This window comes from Leptodactylus fuscus, unplaced genomic scaffold, assembly GCF_031893055.1.
Source record: "Leptodactylus fuscus isolate aLepFus1 unplaced genomic scaffold, aLepFus1.hap2 HAP2_SCAFFOLD_902, whole genome shotgun sequence".
NCBI lineage: Eukaryota > Metazoa > Chordata > Amphibia > Anura > Leptodactylidae > Leptodactylus > Leptodactylus fuscus.
This window is the reverse complement of record NW_027440951.1, coordinates 1-19923: the sequence shown is the minus strand read 5'-3', so window position 1 is coordinate 19923 and position 19923 is coordinate 1. Positions and strand designations below refer to the sequence as shown.

The 19923-nt window shown below is 48.5% G+C and overlaps 1 protein-coding gene across 1 annotated transcript in view; it reads right to left on the bottom strand.

Moving 5' to 3' along the window:
* Positions 1-19900, bottom strand: part of LOC142188979 (glycogen [starch] synthase, liver-like) — a 44505-nt gene extending 24605 nt beyond the window's left edge. The window contains exons 1-6 of the mRNA XM_075262088.1: positions 19780-19900; positions 9350-9456; positions 7372-7431; positions 7152-7230; positions 4529-4642; positions 4274-4400 (exon numbers count right to left, since the gene is read on the bottom strand). Of these exons, the coding sequence (XP_075118189.1) occupies positions 4274-4400; positions 4529-4642; positions 7152-7230; positions 7372-7431; positions 9350-9417 (448 nt within the window). The 5' untranslated portion in view covers positions 9418-9456; positions 19780-19900. The remainder of the gene's footprint in view (positions 1-4273; positions 4401-4528; positions 4643-7151; positions 7231-7371; positions 7432-9349; positions 9457-19779) is intronic.
* Positions 19901-19923: the final 23 nt, after the last annotated feature.

The window sequence follows — 19923 nt, the reverse complement described above, 5'->3', positions numbered from 1 at the left end:
TGCCTGTCTATACTATCTCTGTGTCCTATGTGCAGAATCTCCAGTGTATATTTTGAGATACAGCTTCATACTGCCTGTCTATACTATGTCTTTGTCCTGTGTGCAGAATCTCCGGTGTATATTTTGAGATACAGCTTCAGGGCTCATTCACACGGAGTAAACGCGGCACGTAACGTGCCGCGTTTACGGGACGTTTGTGCCACGATTTTGACAGTGCATGTTTGCGGTTAGGACTTCAGAATAGTTATTTTGGATACATTGTAACAAACCTGTTGGGGATTCGTCGCAGTGTTACAGGGAAGGAGCAGTGAGATACGTCTCCATGACTGAACGCCGTCATGTAACGCCGTCCACGTGCCGGCTATATAACACCGGCCTCATATTTCTCACAGCTGGGGATTCGTCACAGTGGACAGCTTTGATTATTATGTGGGTGTTTAATTCTCACATAGGCAGTAATTAATGGCGTGCGGCGATGTGGGATACGATGGCGAAACGATCAATAACGTAATGGAGTCACTGACCTGTAACTGCGTCTATCATGTGAGAGCTCAATGTGTACAGCGACCAGAGGGGCACTGACCCCAGACCCCGCACCACGGACACCGAGGACCAACACTCACCAGGTGACTATATATATATATATATATATATATATACACTGTATAGCCTCACACTCACCAGGTGTATATATATATACTGTATAGCCTCGCACTCACCAGGTGTATATATATATATACACTGTATAGCTTCACACTCACCAGGTGTATATATATATATACTGTATAGCCTCGCACTCACCAAGTGTGTATATATATATATATATACTGTATAGCCTCGCACTCACCAGGTATATATATATATATATATACTGTATAGCCTCGCACTCACCAGGTGTATATATATATACACTGTATAGCCTCACACTCACCAGGTGTATATATATATACTGTATAGCCTCGCACTCACCAGGTATATATATATATATATATATATACTGTATAGCCTCGGACTCACCAGGTGTATATATATATATACTGTATAGCCTCGCACTCACCAGGTATATATATATATACACTGTATAGCCTCACACTCACCAGGTGTATATATATATACACTGTATAGCCTCACACTCACCAGGTGTATATATATATATATATACTGTATAGCCTCGCACTCACCAGGTGTATATATATATACACTGTATAGCCTCACACTCACCAGGTGTATATATATATATACTGTATAGCCTCGTACTCACCAGGTGTATATATATATACACTGTATAGCCTCACACTCACCAGGTGTATATATATATACACTGTATAGCCTCACACTCACCAGGTGTATATATATATACTGTATAGCCTCGCACTCACCAGGTGTATATATATATATATATATATATACAGTATAGCCTCGGACTCACCAGGTGTATATATATATATACTGTATAGCCTCGCACTCACCAGGTGTACATATATATATACTGTATAGCCTCGCACTCACCAGGTATATATATATATATATATACTGTATAGCCTCGCACTCACCAGGTATATATATATATATATATATATATATATATATATATATATACACTGTATAGCCTCGCACTCACCAGGTGTATATATATATACTGTATAGCCTCGCACTCACCAGGTGTATATATATATATATATATATATACTGTATAGCCTCGCACTCACCAGGTGTATATATATATATCAGATGATAACCAAGGCCGAAATAAAGGCGACCACAGAGGCAAACAGAGAGCGGTACATTGAAGAATGGAGAAACGAAATAAATAACTCCAAGAAACTCACCAATGTGTACCAATCCCTACAAAGGGACTACACCATGGCCACCTACCTGGAGAGAATACGCCACCCCAAGCACAGACAGACCCTGAGCCGGTACAGACTGAGCGCCCACAACCTAGAGATAGAGACGGGGCGATACAGGCAGACGTACAAGCCACGGGAGAAGAGACTGTGCCAGCACTGTGACCAGGGGGTCCTAGAAGACCAGACCCACTTCCTGCTACACTGCACCAAATACTCAGCTGTGAGGGCCGTCTACTACCAAAGACTCTCTGCCCACATCCCAGACTGGGAGAAGAGGAAACTCTACATCCTACTGGGAGAAGAAGAGGCCACTGTGGAGATCGCTGCCCAATACGTGTCCAGCTGTCACCAAACCAGAGGAAGATGAGACTCCACGGACTGTTATATTTATCCCAATACACCCACCCCACCCCCACCCCCCCATATAGCGGTCACCAAACCAGAGGAAGATGAGACTCCACGGACTGTTATATTTATCCCAAAACACCCGCCCCACCCCCACCTCCCCATATAGCAGTCACCAACTAAGAGGAAGATGAGACTCCATGGACTGTTATAACCAAACCCCCCCCCCCCATACCCACCACCCACCCACCACCCACCCAACCCAACTCCCCCCCCCACCCACCCACTTTACTAGCTTTGGCAATGCCAAATACCTATTCGGACGTGCCAATAAAGCATTTTTTTTTATTTATATACTGTATAGCCTCGCACTCACCAGGTATATATATATATATATATATATATATATATATATATATATACTGTATAGCCTCGCACTCACCAGGTGTATATATATATATATATATACTGTATAGCCTCGCACTCACCAGGTGTATATATATATATATATATATATATATATATATACTGTATAGCCACGCACTCACCAGGTGTATATATATATATATATATATATATACTGTATAGCCACGCACTCACCAGGTGTATATATATATATACTGTATAGCCTCGCACTCACCAGGTGTATATATATATATATATATATATATACTGTATAGCCACGCACTCACCAGGTGTATATATATATATATATATATATATATACTGTATAGCCACGCACTCACCAGGTGTATATATATATATATACTGTATAGCCTCGCACTCACCAGGTGTATATATATATATACTGTATAGCCTCGCACTCACCAGGTGTATATATATATATATATATATACACTGTATAGCCTCGGACTCACCAGGTGTATATATATATATATATATACTGTATAGCCACGCACTCACCAGGTGTATATATATATATATACTGTATAGCCTCGCACTCACCAGGTGTATATATATATATACTGTATAGCCTCGCACTCACCAGGTGTATATATATATATATATATATACACTGTATAGCCTCGGACTCACCAGGTGTATATATATATATATATACTGTATAGCCTTGCACTCACCAGGTGTATATATATATACTGTATAGCCACGCACTCACCAGGTGTATATATATATACTGTATAGCCTCGCACTCACCAGGTGTATATATATATATATACTGTATAGCCTCGGACTCACCAGGTGTATATATATATATATATACTGTATAGCCACGCACTCACCTGGTGTATATATATATATACTGTATAGCCTCGCACTCACCAGGTGTATATATATATATACTGTATAGCCTCGCACTCACCAGGTGTGTATATATATATATATATATATATACTGTATAGCCTCGGACTCACCAGGTGTATATATATATATACTGTATAGCCTCGCACTCACCAGGTGTGTATATATATATACTGTATAGCCACGCACTCACCAGGTGTATATATATATATATATATATACTGTATAGCCTCGCACTCACCAGGTGTATATATATATATACTGTATAGCCTCGCACTCACCAGGTTTGTATATATATATATATATATATACTGTATAGCCTCGCACTCACCAGGTTTGTATATATATATATATATATATATATATATATATATATATATATACTGTATAGCCTCGGACTCACCAGGTGTATATATATATATATATATACTGTATAGCCTCGGACTCACCAGGTGTATATATATATACTGTATAGCCTCGCACTCACCAGGTGTGTATATATATATATATATACTGTATAGCCTCGGACTCACCAGGTTTGTATATATATATATATATATATATATATATATATACTGTATAGCCTCGCACTCACCAGGTGTATATATATATATACTGTATAGCCTCGGACTCACCAGGTGTATATATATATATATACTGTATAGCCTCGCACTCACCAGGTTTGTATATATATATATATATATATATATATATATATATATATATATACTGTATAGCCTCGGACTCACCAGGTGTGTATATATATATATATATATACTGTATAGCCTCGGACTCACCAGGTGTATACCCCCAGGGCTCATAGTATGATGGGAAGACTCCCAGGTGACAACCTCGTACAAACTCCTCGTAGTCGAGCGGCAGGAGCGGGCTGGTGGAGGTCAGGAACTCAGGGTGCAGGATGACCTGTCAGACATAGCAGAGTTCAGTGTGTCAGACCCCCTTGTGGACCCCCTGACACCCCGCACTGGTCACCTGCTCATGAATATTACATGGAGTGAGGAATAGACAAATTTTGGGTCTCTATCACCAACCTTCACTCTGTCTGTCCGACTGTTGAAGAGGCCGATCCGCCGCACTGTGTTCAGGATGGGATCCGCAGAGTCGTCCACCATGTTGTGTGTGGTGACCGGAGGAAGTGACTGACGCTGGAGGGAAGGTCAAAACTAGTCAGACACAACCTGGGTCCAAGATGGTGCCCAACACCGGTCAGACATATAGATTATATCACAATGCGAGGTGTATGCTATATATATATATATATACAGGCCTAGCTGTTATTAGGGCCCTGAGAGCACTGCTATGTGTCACTATATATATATGTATACAGGAAAGAATTGCCCTGCTGAAAGGCAAAAAGGCCAGTGGCCCTGACGGCATCCTACCAGAGATGATCAAATACAGCCCTCCAGCAATACACGCGGCACTGGCAAAGCTATTCACCCTCGTGCTCAATGCTGGACACTTCCCCGAAGACTGGAACAAAGGGCTCATAACCCCCATCTACAAGAATGGGGACCAATATGACCCCAACAACTACAGAGGGATCTGCGTCAGCAGCACATAGCTGGGGAAACTGTTCAACAGCATCATCAATAACAGAATCCTCACCTTCCTCACACAACACGGGGTCCTCAGCAAGAGCCAAGCAGGGTTCATGCCAAACCACCGCACCACAGACCATATCTACACCCTGCACAGCCTCATCAAGACGCACGTCCACAACACCAGAAGAGGCAAGATATTCGCCTGCATCGTGGACTTTAAGAAGGCGTTTGATTCAGTATGGCACCCAGGCCTACTCCTAAAACTCCTAGAGAGTGGAATAGGAGGAAGAACGTACGACGTCATCAAGAGCTCCTACACCGGAAACCAGTGCAGTGTGAAGGTGAATGGGAAAAGGACCGCATACTTCCAACAGGCCCGAGGGGTCAGACAAGGCTGTAGCCTGAGCCCAACGCTCTTCAACATCTATATCAATGACCTGGCTACAGCCCTGGAGGCCTCACCAACCCCAGGCCTCACCCTGAACGACCGGGAGGTGAAGTTCCTGCTATACGCCGATGACCTCCTACTCCTGGCCCCCCACCGAGAAAGACCTCCAAGAAAGCCTGTCAGTGCTGGAAACATTCAGCACCACATGGGCCCTACCCATCAACCAGAAGAAGACCAAAGTCATGGTATTCCAGAAGAAGGGCCACAATAAAGCCTCCACCACCTCACAATTCACACTGAACGGCTCCACACTGGAGAAAACCAACAGCTACACCTACCTGGGGCTGGAGCTCAGCCAATCAGGAAGCTTCAAAGCAGCAATAGAAACCCTGAAAGCAAAAGCCTGCAGAACCTTCTACACCATCAGAAGACAACTGTACCACCTCAAACCACCGGTGAGGGTCTGGCTGAAGATATTTGACGCTGTCATCTCCCCGATCCTTCTCTATGGCAGTGAGGTTTGGGGCCAAGCCACCTACCCAGACCAGTCACAGTGGGATTCCAGCCCAACAGAGAACTTCCACCTGGAGTTCTGCAAATACCTGCTACATGTCCATCGCAACACCACCAACATGGCCTGCAGGGCAGAGCTAGGCAGACTCCCCCTATGGCTCACCATACAGAAGAGGGCGCTAGCTTTCCAGGCACACATCCAGGGGAGCGACTCCTACCACCACCAAGCATGGCTAAGCCACCGGAGCAAACCAGACACTCACCAACCAAACAACAGCCAACCACCAAACCAAAAACACCAACAGATGATAACCAAGGCCGAAATAAAGGCGACCACAGAGGCAAACAGAGAGCGGTACATTGAAGAATGGAGAAACGAAATAAATAACTCCAAGAAACTCACCAATGTGTACCAATCCCTACAAAGGGACTACACCATGGCCACCTACCTGGAGAGAATACGCCACCCCAAGCACAGACAGACCCTGAGCCGGTACAGACTGAGCGCCCACAACCTAGAGATAGAGACGGGGCGATACAGACAGACGTACAAGCCACGGGAGAAGAGACTGTGCCAGCACTGTGACCAGGGGGCCCTAGAAGACCAGACCCACTTCCTGCTACACTGCACCAAATACTCAGCTGTGAGGGCCGTCTACTACCAAAGACTCTCTGCCCACATCCCAGACTGGGAGAAGAGGAAACTCTACATCCTACTGGGAGAAGAAGAGGCCACTGTGGAGATCGCTGCCCAATACGTGTCCAGCTGTCACCAAACCAGAGGAAGATGAGACTCCATGGACTGTTATATTTATCCCAAAACACCCGCCCCACCCCCACCTCCCCATATAGCAGTCACCAACGAAGAGGAAGACGAGACTCCACGGACTGTTATACCCCAAACCAACCGCCCCGCCCCACCCCACCTCCAACCCCCCCCATATAGCAGTCACCAACGAAGAGGAAGATGAGACTCCATGAACTGTTATATTTATCCCAATACACCCGCCCCACCCCCACCTCCCCATATAGCGGCCACCAACTAAGAGGAAGATGAGACTCCATGGACTGTTATATGGCGCCAGCTCTGCTACATGGGGGACATGTTGTGCTGTGGTCTCGGTACACTATAGGCTGTGTATATGGCTCTGTACAGTTAATATACTGTCTTATGTATCAGCCCCTCAATATATATATATATATACACACCTGTGTGGAGAATATCGCCCTCTTCATGATTGTCAGGTCGTCGCGGTCCAGGATCTTGTTCAGATCAGGTATTTCCCCCCTGATGAGAGAATAATTATGGGATATCATATATTGCCTGCCCCGTGTAAATATATATGTTATATGGACAAGAGCCTTGATCTGGAAGAACGGCCATAATAGTCAGCACCCAGCTTTTCCAGCTACAGATAGTGAAAGTTACCTCAGCAAAGCTTCATACAACTTCTTTCCAAACTTCTCCTTCACAGTGTGAGCCGTGTCCCTGCAACCAGTGTAATGTAATATAAGATATATACCCTATACTATATACACTCTATAGCATGCAATATATACACCCTATACTATATAATATAAGATATATACCCTATACTATATACACTCTATAACATGCACTATATACACCCTATACTATATACACTCTATAACATGCACTATATACACCCTATACTATATACACCCTATACTATATACACTCTATAGCATGCAATATATACACCCTATACTATATAATATAAGATATATACCCTATACTATATACACTCTATAACATGCAATATATACACCCTATACTATATACACCCTATACTATATACACTCTATAACATGCAATATATACACCCTATAATATATACACCCTATACTATATACACTCTATAACATGCAATATATACACCCTATACTATATAAGATATACACCCTATAATATATACACCCTATACTATAAGATATACACCCTATACTATATACACCCTATACTATATAATATATACACCCTATACTATATAATATATACATTTTTGGGGTATAACAGTCCGTGGAGTCTCATCTTCCTCTTGTTTGGTGACCGCTATATGGGGAGGTGGGGCGGGTGTATTGGGATAAATATAACAGTCCGTGGAGTCTCATCTTCCTCTTGTTTGGTGACCGCTATATGGGGAGGTGGGGCGGGTGTATTGGGATAAATATAACAGTCCGTGGAGTCTCATCTTCCTCTTGTTTGGTGACCGCTATATGGGGAGGTGGGGCGGGTGTATTGGGATAAATATAACAGTCCGTGGAGTCTCATCTTCCTCTTAGTTGGTGACCGCTATATGTGGGGGTGGGGCGGGTGTATTGGGATAAATATAACAGTCCGTGGAGTCTCATCTTCCTTTTAGTTGGTGACCGCTATATGGGGAGGTGGGGTGGGTGGGGCGGGTGTATTGGGATAAATATAACAGTCCATGGAGTCTCATCTTCCTCTTGTTTGGTGACAGCTGGACACGTATTGGGCAGCGATCTCCACAGTGGCCTCTTCTTCTCCCAGTAGGATGTAGAGTTCCCTCTTCTCCCAGTCTGGGATGTGGGCAGAGTCTTTGGTAGTAGACGGCCCTCATAGCTGAGTATTTGGTGCAGTGTAGCAGGAAGTGGGTCTGGTCTTCTAGGGCCCCCTGGTCACAGTGCTGGCACAGTCTCTTCTCCCGTGGCTTGTACGTCTGTCTGTATCGCCCCGTCTCTATCTCTAGGTTGTGGGCGCTCAGTCTGTACCGGCTCAGGGTCTGTCTGTGCTTGGGGTGGCGTATTCTCTCCAGGTAGGTGGCCATGGTGTAGTCCCTTTGTAGGGATTGGTACACATTGGTGAGTTTCTTGGAGTTATTTATTTCGTTTCTCCATTCTTCAATGTACCGCTCTCTGTTTGCCTCTGTGGTCGCCTTTATTTCGGCCTTGGTTATCATCTGTTGGTGTTTTTGGTTTGGTGGTTGGCTGTTGTTTGGTTGGTGAGTGTCTGGTTTGCTCCGGTGGCTTAGCCATGCTTGGTGGTGGTAGGAGTCGCTCACCTGGATGTGTGCCTGGAAAGCTAGCGCCCTCTTCTGTATGGTGAGCCATAGGGGGAGTCTGCCTAGCTCTGCCCTGCAGGCCATGTTGGTGGTGTTGCGATGGACATGTAGCAGGTATTTGCAGAACTCCAGGTGGAAGTTCTCTGTTGGGCTGGAATCCCACCTTGACTGGTCTGGGTAGGTGGCTGGGCCCCAAACCTCACTGCCATAGAGAAGGATCGGGGAGATGACAGCGTCAAATATCTTCATCCAGACCCTCACCGGTGGTTTGAGGTGGTACAGTTATATACACCCTATAGGCCTATACTATATAATATAAGATATATACACTATTATATACAATAATGGAGTTTCCATCCTCACCACAGCTGCTTCCTCACCGCCTGACCCTTCAGTGTCTCCACATTGAAGTTATTAGTCTTTGTTGGCATAATGAAGAAGACGACAACAGTGACATCACTGCGATGGACCTGGAGACCAAAATAACAGAATGTCTGAGAGGTAGTCACAGCCCCGCCCCCTGTTACTGACAACCAGCTGTATATACCATGTCTGAGAGGTAGTCACAGCCCCGCCCCCTGTTACTGACAACCAGCTGTATATACCATGTCTGAGAGGTAGTCACAGCCCCGCCCCCTGTTACTGACAACCAGCCTGTATATACCATGTCTGAGAGGTAGTCACAGCCCCGCCCCCTGTTACTGACAACCAGCTGTATATACCATGTCTGAGAGGTAGTCACAGCCCCGCCCCCTGTTACTGACAACCAGCCTGTATATACCATGTCTGAGAGGTAGTCACAGCCCCGCCCCCTGTTACTGACAACCAGCTGTATATACCATGTCTGAGAGGTAGTCACAGCCCCTCCCCCTGTTACTGACAACCAGCTGTATATATCATGTCTGCGAGGTAGTCACAGCCCCGCCCCCTGTTACTGACAACCAGCCTGTATATAGCATGTCTGAGAGGGAGTCACAGCCCCGCCCCCTGTTACTGACAACCTGCCTGTATATACCATGTCTGAGAGGTAGTCACAGCCCCGCCCCCTGTTACTGACAACCAGCCTGTATATATCATGTCTGAGAGGTAGTCACAGCCCCGCCCCCTGTTACTGACAACCAGCTGTATATAGCATGTCTGAGAGGTAGTCACAGCCCCGCCCCCTGTTACTGACAACCAGCCTGTATATACCATGTCTGAGAGGTAGTCACAGCCCCACCCCCTGTTACTGACAACCAGCTGTATATATCATGTCTGAGAGGTAGTCACAGCCCCGCCCCCTGTTACTGACAACCAGCTGTATATACCATGTCTGAGAGGTAGTCACAGCCCCGCCCTCTGTTACTGACAACCAGCCTGTATATACCATGTCTGAGAGGTAGTCACAGCTCCGCCCCCTGTTACTGACAACCAGCCTGTATATACCATGTCTGAGAGGTAGTCACAGCCCCGCCCCCTGTTACTGACAACCAGCTGTATATATCATGTCTGAGAGGTAGTCACAGCCCCGCCCCCTGTTACTGACAACCAGCCTGTATATATCATGTCTGAGAGGTAGTCACAGCCCCGCCCCCTGTTACTGACAACCAGCCTGTATATATCATGTCTGAGAGGTAGTCACAGCCCCGCCCCCTGTTACTGACAACCAGCTGTATATATCATGTCTGAGAGGTAGTCACAGCTCCGCCCCCTGTTACTGACAACCAGCTGTATATACCATGTCTGAGAGGTAGTCACAGCCCCGCCCCCTGTTACTGACAACCAGCTGTATATATCATGTCTGAGAGGTAGTCACAGCTCCGCCCCCTGTTACTGACAACCAGCCTGTATATATCATGTCTGAGAGGTAGTCACAGCTCCGCCCCCTGTTACTGACAACCAGCCTGTATATATCATGTCTGAGAGGTAGTCACAGCCCCGCCCCCTGTTACTGACAACCAGCTGTATATAGCATGTCTGAGAGGTAGTCACAGCCCCGCCCCCTGTTACTGACAACCAGCCTGTATATACCATGTCTGAGAGGTAGTCACAGCCCCACCCCCTGTTACTGACAACCAGCTGTATATATCATGTCTGAGAGGTAGTCACAGCTCCGCCCCCTGTTACTGACAACCAGCTGTATATACCATGTCTGAGAGGTAGTCACAGCCCCGCCCTCTGTTACTGACAACCAGCTGTATATATCATGTCTGAGAGGTAGTCACAGCTCCGCCCCCTGTTACTGACAACCAGCTGTATATACCATGTCTGAGAGGTAGTCACAGCTCCGCCCTCTGTTACTGACAACCAGCTGTATATACCATGTCTGAGAGGTAGTCACAGCCCCGCCCCCTGTTACTGACAACCAGCCTGTATATATCATGTCTGAGAGGTAGTCACAGCCCCGCCCCCTGTTACTGACAACCAGCCTGTATATACCATGTCTGAGAGGTAGTCACAGCCCCGCCCCCTGTTACTGACAACCAGCTGTATATATCATGTCTGAGAGGTAGTCACAGCCCCGCCCCCTGTTACTGACAACCAGCCTGTATATATCATGTCTGAGAGGTAGTCACAGCCCCGCCCCCTGTTACTGACAACCAGCTGTATATATCATGTCTGAGAGGTAGTCACAGCTCCGCCCCCTGTTACTGACAACCAGCTGTATATACCATGTCTGAGAGGTAGTCACAGCCCCGCCCCCTGTTACTGACAACCAGCCTGTATATATCATGTCTGAGAGGTAGTCACAGCTCCGCCCCCTGTTACTGACAACCAGCTGTATATACCATGTCTGAGAGGTAGTCACAGCCCCGCCCCCTGTTACTGACAACCAGCTGTATATATCATGTCTGAGAGGTAGTCACAGCCCCGCCCCCTGTTACTGACAACCAGCCTGTATATACCATGTCTGAGAGGTAGTCACAGCCCCGCCCCCTGTTACTGACAACCAGCTGTATATATCATGTCTGAGAGGTAGTCACAGCTCCGCCCCCTGTTACTGACAACCAGCCTGTATATACCATGTCTGAGAGGTAGTCACAGCCCCGCCCCCTGTTACTGACAACCAGCTGTATATATCATGTCTGAGAGGTAGTCACAGCTCCGCCCCCTGTTACTGACAACCAGCTGTATATACCATGTTTGAGAGGTAGTCACAGCCCCGCCCCCTGTTACTGACAACCAGCTGTATATATATCATGTCTGAGAGGTAGTCACAGCCCCGCCCCCTGTTACTGACAACCAGCCTGTATATATCATGTCTGAGAGGTAGTCACAGCCCCGCCCCCTGTTACTGACAACCAGCCTGTATATATCATGTCTGAGAGGTAGTCACAGCCCCGCCCCCTGTTACTGACAACCAGCCTGTATATACCATGTCTGAGAGGTAGTCACAGCCCCGCCCCCTGTTACTGACAACCAGCCTGTATATATCATGTCTGAGAGGTAGTCACAGCCCCGCCCCCTGTTACTGACAACCAGCTGTATATATCATGTCTGAGAGGTAGTCACAGCTCCGCCCCCTGTTACTGACAACCAGCTGTATATACCATGTCTGAGAGGTAGTCACAGCCCCGCCCCCTGTTACTGACAACCAGCCTGTATATATCATGTCTGAGAGGTAGTCACAGCCCCGCCCCCTGTTACTGACAACCAGCTGTATATACCATGTCTGAGAGGTAGTCACAGCCCCGCCCCCTGTTACTGACAACCAGCCTGTATATATCATGTCTGAGAGGTAGTCACAGCTCCGCCCCCTGTTACTGACAACCAGCTGTATATACCATGTCTGAGAGGTAGTCACAGCCCCGCCCCCTGTTACTGACAACCAGCTGTATATATCATGTCTGAGAGGTAGTGACAGCCCCGCCCCCTGTTACTGACAACCAGCTGTATATATCATGTCTGAGAGGTAGTCACAGCTCCGCCCCCTGTTACTGACAACCAGCCTGTATATATCATGTCTGAGAGGTAGTCACAGCCCCGCCCCCTGTTACTGACAACCAGCCTGTATATACCATGTCTGAGAGGTAGTCACAGCCCCGCCCCCTGTTACTGACAACCAGCCTGTATATACCATGTCTGAGAGGTAGTCACAGCCCCGCCCCCTGTTACTGACAACCAGCTGTATATACCATGTCTGAGAGGTAGTCACAGCCCCTCCCCCTGTTACTGACAACCAGCCTGTATATACCATGTCTGAGAGGTAGTCACAGCCCCGCCCCCTGTTACTGACAACCAGCCTGTATATAGCATGTCTGAGAGGGAGTCACAGCCCCGCCCCCTGTTACTGACAACCTGCCTGTATATACCATGTCTGAGAGGTAGTCACAGCCCCGCCCCCTGTTACTGACAACCAGCTGTATATAGCATGTCTGAGAGGTAGTCACAGCCCCGCCCCCTGTTACTGACAACCAGCCTGTATATACCATGTCTGAGAGGTAGTCACAGCCCCACCCCCTGTTACTGACAACCAGCTGTATATATCATGTCTGAGAGGTAGTCACAGCTCCGCCCCCTGTTACTGACAACCAGCTGTATATACCATGTCTGAGAGGTAGTCACAGCCCCGCCCTCTGTTACTGACAACCAGCTGTATATATCATGTCTGAGAGGTAGTCACAGCTCCGCCCCCTGTTACTGACAACCAGCTGTATATACCATGTCTGAGAGGTAGTCACAGCTCCGCCCTCTGTTACTGACAACCAGCTGTATATACCATGTCTGAGAGGTAGTCACAGCCCCGCCCCCTGTTACTGACAACCAGCCTGTATATATCATGTCTGAGAGGTAGTCACAGCCCCGCCCCCTGTTACTGACAACCAGCCTGTATATACCATGTCTGAGAGGTAGTCACAGCCCCGCCCCCTGTTACTGACAACCAGCTGTATATATCATGTCTGAGAGGTAGTCACAGCCCCGCCCCCTGTTACTGACAACCAGCCTGTATATATCATGTCTGAGAGGTAGTCACAGCCCCGCCCCCTGTTACTGACAACCAGCTGTATATATCATGTCTGAGAGGTAGTCACAGCTCCGCCCCCTGTTACTGACAACCAGCTGTATATACCATGTCTGAGAGGTAGTCACAGCCCCGCCCCCTGTTACTGACAACCAGCCTGTATATACCATGTCTGAGAGGTAGTCACAGCCCCGCCCCCTGTTACTGACAACCAGCCTGTATATACCATGTCTGAGAGGTAGTCACAGCCCCGCCCCCTGTTACTGACAACCAGCTGTATATATCATGTCTGAGAGGTAGTCACAGCTCCGCCCCCTGTTACTGACAACCAGCCTGTATATACCATGTCTGAGAGGTAGTCACAGCCCCGCCCCCTGTTACTGACAACCAGCTGTATATATCATGTCTGAGAGGTAGTCACAGCTCCGCCCCCTGTTACTGACAACCAGCTGTATATACCATGTTTGAGAGGTAGTCACAGCCCCGCCCCCTGTTACTGACAACCAGCCTGTATATATCATGTCTGAGAGGTAGTCACAGCCCCGCCCCCTGTTACTGACAACCAGCTGTATATATCATGTCTGAGAGGTAGTCACAGCCCCGCCCCCTGTTACTGACAACCAGCCTGTATATATCATGTCTGAGAGGTAGTCACAGCTCCGCCCCCTGTTACTGACAACCAGCTGTATATACCATGTCTGAGAGGTAGTCACAGCCCCGCCCCCTGTTACTGACAACCAGCCTGTATATATCATGTCTGAGAGGTAGTCACAGCTCCGCCCCCTGTTACTGACAACCAGCCTGTATATATCATGTCTGAGAGGTAGTCACAGCCCCGCCCCCTGTTACTGACAACCAGCCTGTATATACCATGTCTGAGAGGTAGTCACAGCCCCGCCCCCTGTTACTGACAACCAGCCTGTATATACCATGTCTGAGAGGTAGTCACAGCCCCGCCCCCTGTTACTGACAACCAGCCTGTATATATCATGTCTGAGAGGTAGTCACAGCCCCGCCCCCTGTTACTGACAACCAGCCTGTATATATCATGTCTGAGAGGTAGTCACAGCCCCGCCCCCTGTTACTGACAACCAGCCTGTATATACCATGTCTGAGAGGTAGTCACAGCCCCGCCCCCTGTTACTGACAACCAGCCTGTATATATCATGTCTGAGAGGTAGTCACAGCCCCGCCCCCTGTTACTGACAACCAGCTGTATATATCATGTCTGAGAGGTAGTCACAGCTCCGCCCCCTGTTACTGACAACCAGCTGTATATACCATGTCTGAGAGGTAGTCACAGCTCCGCCCCCTGTTACTGACAACCAGCTGTATATACCATGTCTGAGAGGTAGTCACAGCCCCGCCCCCTGTTACTGACAACCAGCCTGTATATATCATGTCTGAGAGGTAGTCACAGCCCCGCCCCCTGTTACTGACAACCAGCCTGTATATATCATGTCTGAGAGGTAGTCACAGCCCCGCCCCCTGTTACTGACACCCAGCTGTATATATCATGTCTGAGAGGTAGTCACAGCTCCGCCCCCTGTTACTGACAACCAGCTGTATATATCATGTCTGAGAGGTAGTCACAGCCCCGCCCCCTGTTACTGACAACCAGCTGTATATATCATGTCTGAGAGGTAGTCACAGCTCCGCCCCCTGTTACTGACAACCAGCTGTATATACCATGTCTGAGAGGTAGTCACAGCCCCGCCCCCTGTTACTGACAACCAGCTGTATATACCATGTCTGAGAGGTAGTCACAGCCCCGCCCCCTGTTACTGACAACCAGCTGTATATATCATGTCTGAGAGGTAGTCACAGCCCCGCCCCCCGTTACTGACAACCAGCCTGTATATATCATGTCTGAGAGGTAGTCACAGCCCCGCCCCCTGTTACTGACAACCAGCCTATATATATCATGTCTGAGAGGTAGTCACAGCCCCGCCCCCTGTTACTGACAACCAGCTGTATATACCATGTCTGAGAGGTAGTCACAGCCCCGCCCCCTGTTACTGACACCCAGCTGTATATATCATGTCTGAGAGGTAGTCACAGCTCCGCCCCCTGTTACTGACAACCAGCTGTATATATCATGTCTGAGAGGTAGTCACAGCCCCGCCCCCTGTTACTGACAACCAGCTGTATATATCATGTCTGAGAGGTAGTCACAGCTCCGCCCCCTGTTACTGACAACCAGCTGTATATACCATGTCTGAGAGGTAGTCACAGCCCCGCCCCCTGTTACTGACAACCAGCTGTATATACCATGTCTGAGAGGTAGTCACAGCCCCGCCCCCTGTTACTGACAACCAGCTGTATATACCATGTCTGAGAGGTAGTCACAGCCCCGCCCCCCGTTACTGACAACCAGCCTGTATATATCATGTCTGAGAGGTAGTCACAGCCCCGCCCCCTGTTACTGACAACCAGCCTGTATATATCATGCCTGAGAGGTAGTCACAGCCCCGCCCCCTGTTACTGACAACCAGCTGTATATATCATGTCTGAGAGGTAGTCACAGCCCCGCCCCATGTTACTGACAACCAACTGTATATATCATGTCTGAGAGGTAGTCACAGCCCCGCCCCCTGTTACTGACAACCAGCTGTATATACCATGTCTGAGAGGTAGTCACAGCTCCGCCCCCTGTTACTGACAACCAGCTGTATATACCATGTCTGAGAGGTAGTCACAGCCCCGCCCCCTGTTACTGACAACCAGCCTGTATATACCATGTCTGAGAGGTAGTCACAGCCCCGCCCCCTGTTACTGACAACCAGCTGTATATATCATGTCTGAGAGGTAGTCACAGCTCCGCCCCCTGTTACTGACAACCAGCCTGTATATACCATGTCTGAGAGGTAGTCACAGCCCCGCCCCCTGTTACTGACAACCAGCTGTATATATCATGTCTGAGAGGTAGTCACAGCTCCGCCCCCTGTTACTGACAACCAGCTGTATATACCATGTTTGAGAGGTAGTCACAGCCCCGCCCCCTGTTACTGACAACCAGCCTGTATATATCATGTCTGAGAGGTAGTCACAGCCCCGCCCCCTGTTACTGACAACCAGCTGTATATATCATGTCTGAGAGGTAGTCACAGCCCCGCCCCCTGTTACTGACAACCAGCCTGTATATATCATGTCTGAGAGGTAGTCACAGCTCCGCCCCCTGTTACTGACAACCAGCTGTATATACCATGTCTGAGAGGTAGTCACAGCCCCGCCCCCTGTTACTGACAACCAGCCTGTATATATCATGTCTGAGAGGTAGTCACAGCTCCGCCCCCTGTTACTGACAACCAGCCTGTATATATCATGTCTGAGAGGTAGTCACAGCCCCGCCCCCTGTTACTGACAACCAGCCTGTATATACCATGTCTGAGAGGTAGTCACAGCCCCGCCCCCTGTTACTGACAACCAGCCTGTATATACCATGTCTGAGAGGTAGTCACAGCCCCGCCCCCTGTTACTGACAACCAGCCTGTATATATCATGTCTGAGAGGTAGTCACAGCCCCGCCCCCTGTTACTGACAACCAGCCTGTATATATCATGTCTGAGAGGTAGCCACAGCCCCGCCCCCTGTTACTGACAACCAGCCTGTATATACCATGTCTGAGAGGTAGTCACAGCCCCGCCCCCTGTTACTGACAACCAGCCTGTATATATCATGTCTGAGAGGTAGTCACAGCCCCGCCCCCTGTTACTGACAACCAGCTGTATATATCATGTCTGAGAGGTAGTCACAGCTCCGCCCCCTGTTACTGACAACCAGCTGTATATACCATGTCTGAGAGGTAGTCACAGCTCCGCCCCCTGTTACTGACAACCAGCTGTATATACCATGTCTGAGAGGTAGTCACAGCCCCGCCCCCTGTTACTGACAACCAGCCTGTATATATCATGTCTGAGAGGTAGTCACAGCCCCGCCCCCTGTTACTGACAACCAGCTGTATATACCATGTCTGAGAGGTAGTCACAGCCCCGCCCCCTGTTACTGACACCCAGCTGTATATATCATGTCTGAGAGGTAGTCACAGCTCCGCCCCCTGTTACTGACAACCAGCTGTATATATCATGTCTGAGAGGTAGTCACAGCCCCGCCCCCTGTTACTGACAACCAGCTGTATATATCATGTCTGAGAGGTAGTCACAGCTCCGCCCCCTGTTACTGACAACCAGCTGTATATACCATGTCTGAGAGGTAGTCACAGCCCCGCCCCCTGTTACTGACAACCAGCTGTATATACCATGTCTGAGAGGTAGTCACAGCCCCGCCCCCTGTTACTGACAACCAGCTGTATATATCATGTCTGAGAGGTAGTCACAGCCCCGCCCCCCGTTACTGACAACCAGCCTGTATATATCATGTCTGAGAGGTAGTCACAGCCCCGCCCCCTGTTACTGACAACCAGCCTGTATATATCATGTCTGAGAGGTAGTCACAGCCCCGCCCCCTGTTACTGACAACCAGCTGTATATACCATGTCTGAGAGGTAGTCACAGCCCCGCCCCCTGTTACTGACACCCAGCTGTATATATCATGTCTGAGAGGTAGTCACAGCTCCGCCCCCTGTTACTGACAACCAGCTGTATATATCATGTCTGAGAGGTAGTCACAGCCCCGCCCCCTGTTACTGACAACCAGCTGTATATATCATGTCTGAGAGGTAGTCACAGCTCCGCCCCCTGTTACTGACAACCAGCTGTATATACCATGTCTGAGAGGTAGTCACAGCCCCGCCCCCTGTTACTGACAACCAGCTGTATATACCATGTCTGAGAGGTAGTCACAGCCCCGCCCCCTGTTACTGACAACCAGCTGTATATACCATGTCTGAGAGGTAGTCACAGCCCCGCCCCCCGTTACTGACAACCAGCCTGTATATATCATGTCTGAGAGGTAGTCACAGCCCCACCCCCTGTTACTGACAACCAGCTGTATATATCATGTCTGAGAGGTTGTCACAGCCCCGGCCCCTGTTACTGACAACCAGCTGTATATATCATGTCTGAGAGGTAGTCACAGCCCCGCCCCATGTTACTGACAACCAACTGTATATATCATGTCTGAGAGGTAGTCACAGCCCCGCCCCCTGTTACTGACAACCAGCTGTATATACCATGTCTGAGAGGTAGTCACAGCCCCGCCCCCTGTTACTGACAACCAGCTGTATATACCATGTCTGAGAGGTAGTCACAGCCCCGCCCCCTGTTACTGACAACCAGCCTGTATATATCATGTCTGAGAGGTAGTCACAGCCCCGCCCCCTGTTACTGACAACCAGCCTGTATATCATGTCTGAGAGGTAGTCACAGCCCCGCCCCCTGTTACTGACAACCAGCTGTATATATCATGTCTGAGAGGTAGTCACAGCCCCGCCCCCTGTTACTGACAACCAGCCTGTATATATCATGTCTGAGAGGTAGTCACAGCCCCGCCCCCTGTTACTGACAACCAGCTGTATATATCATGTCTGAGAGGTAGTCACAGCCCCGCCCCCTGTTACTGACAACCAGCTGTATATATCATGTCTGAGAGGTAGTCACAGCCCCGCCCCCTGGTACTGACAACCAGCTGTATATATCATGTCTGAGAGGTAGTCACAGCCCCGCCCCCTGTTACTGACAACCAGCTGTATATACCATGTATGAGAGGTAGTCACAGCCCCGCCCCCTGTTACTGACAACCAGCTGTATATATCATGTCTGAGAGGTAGTCACAGCCCCGCCCCCTGGTACTGACAACCAGCTGTATATACCATGTCTGAGAGGTAGTCACAGCCCCGCCCCCTGGTACTGACATCACTGATATAACAGTAATACGATGCTGACATACTTACACGGAGAAGGAAGTTCAGTCTTGACAAGGACTCCAGGAATATGTCGGCCCCCTTATTGGAATATTCGTAGCGCCCAGCAATGAAGAAGAAGAGCGTCTTGTCCAGGTTGAAGTCCAGGTGTCTGTAAGGATGACACAGTGGAGA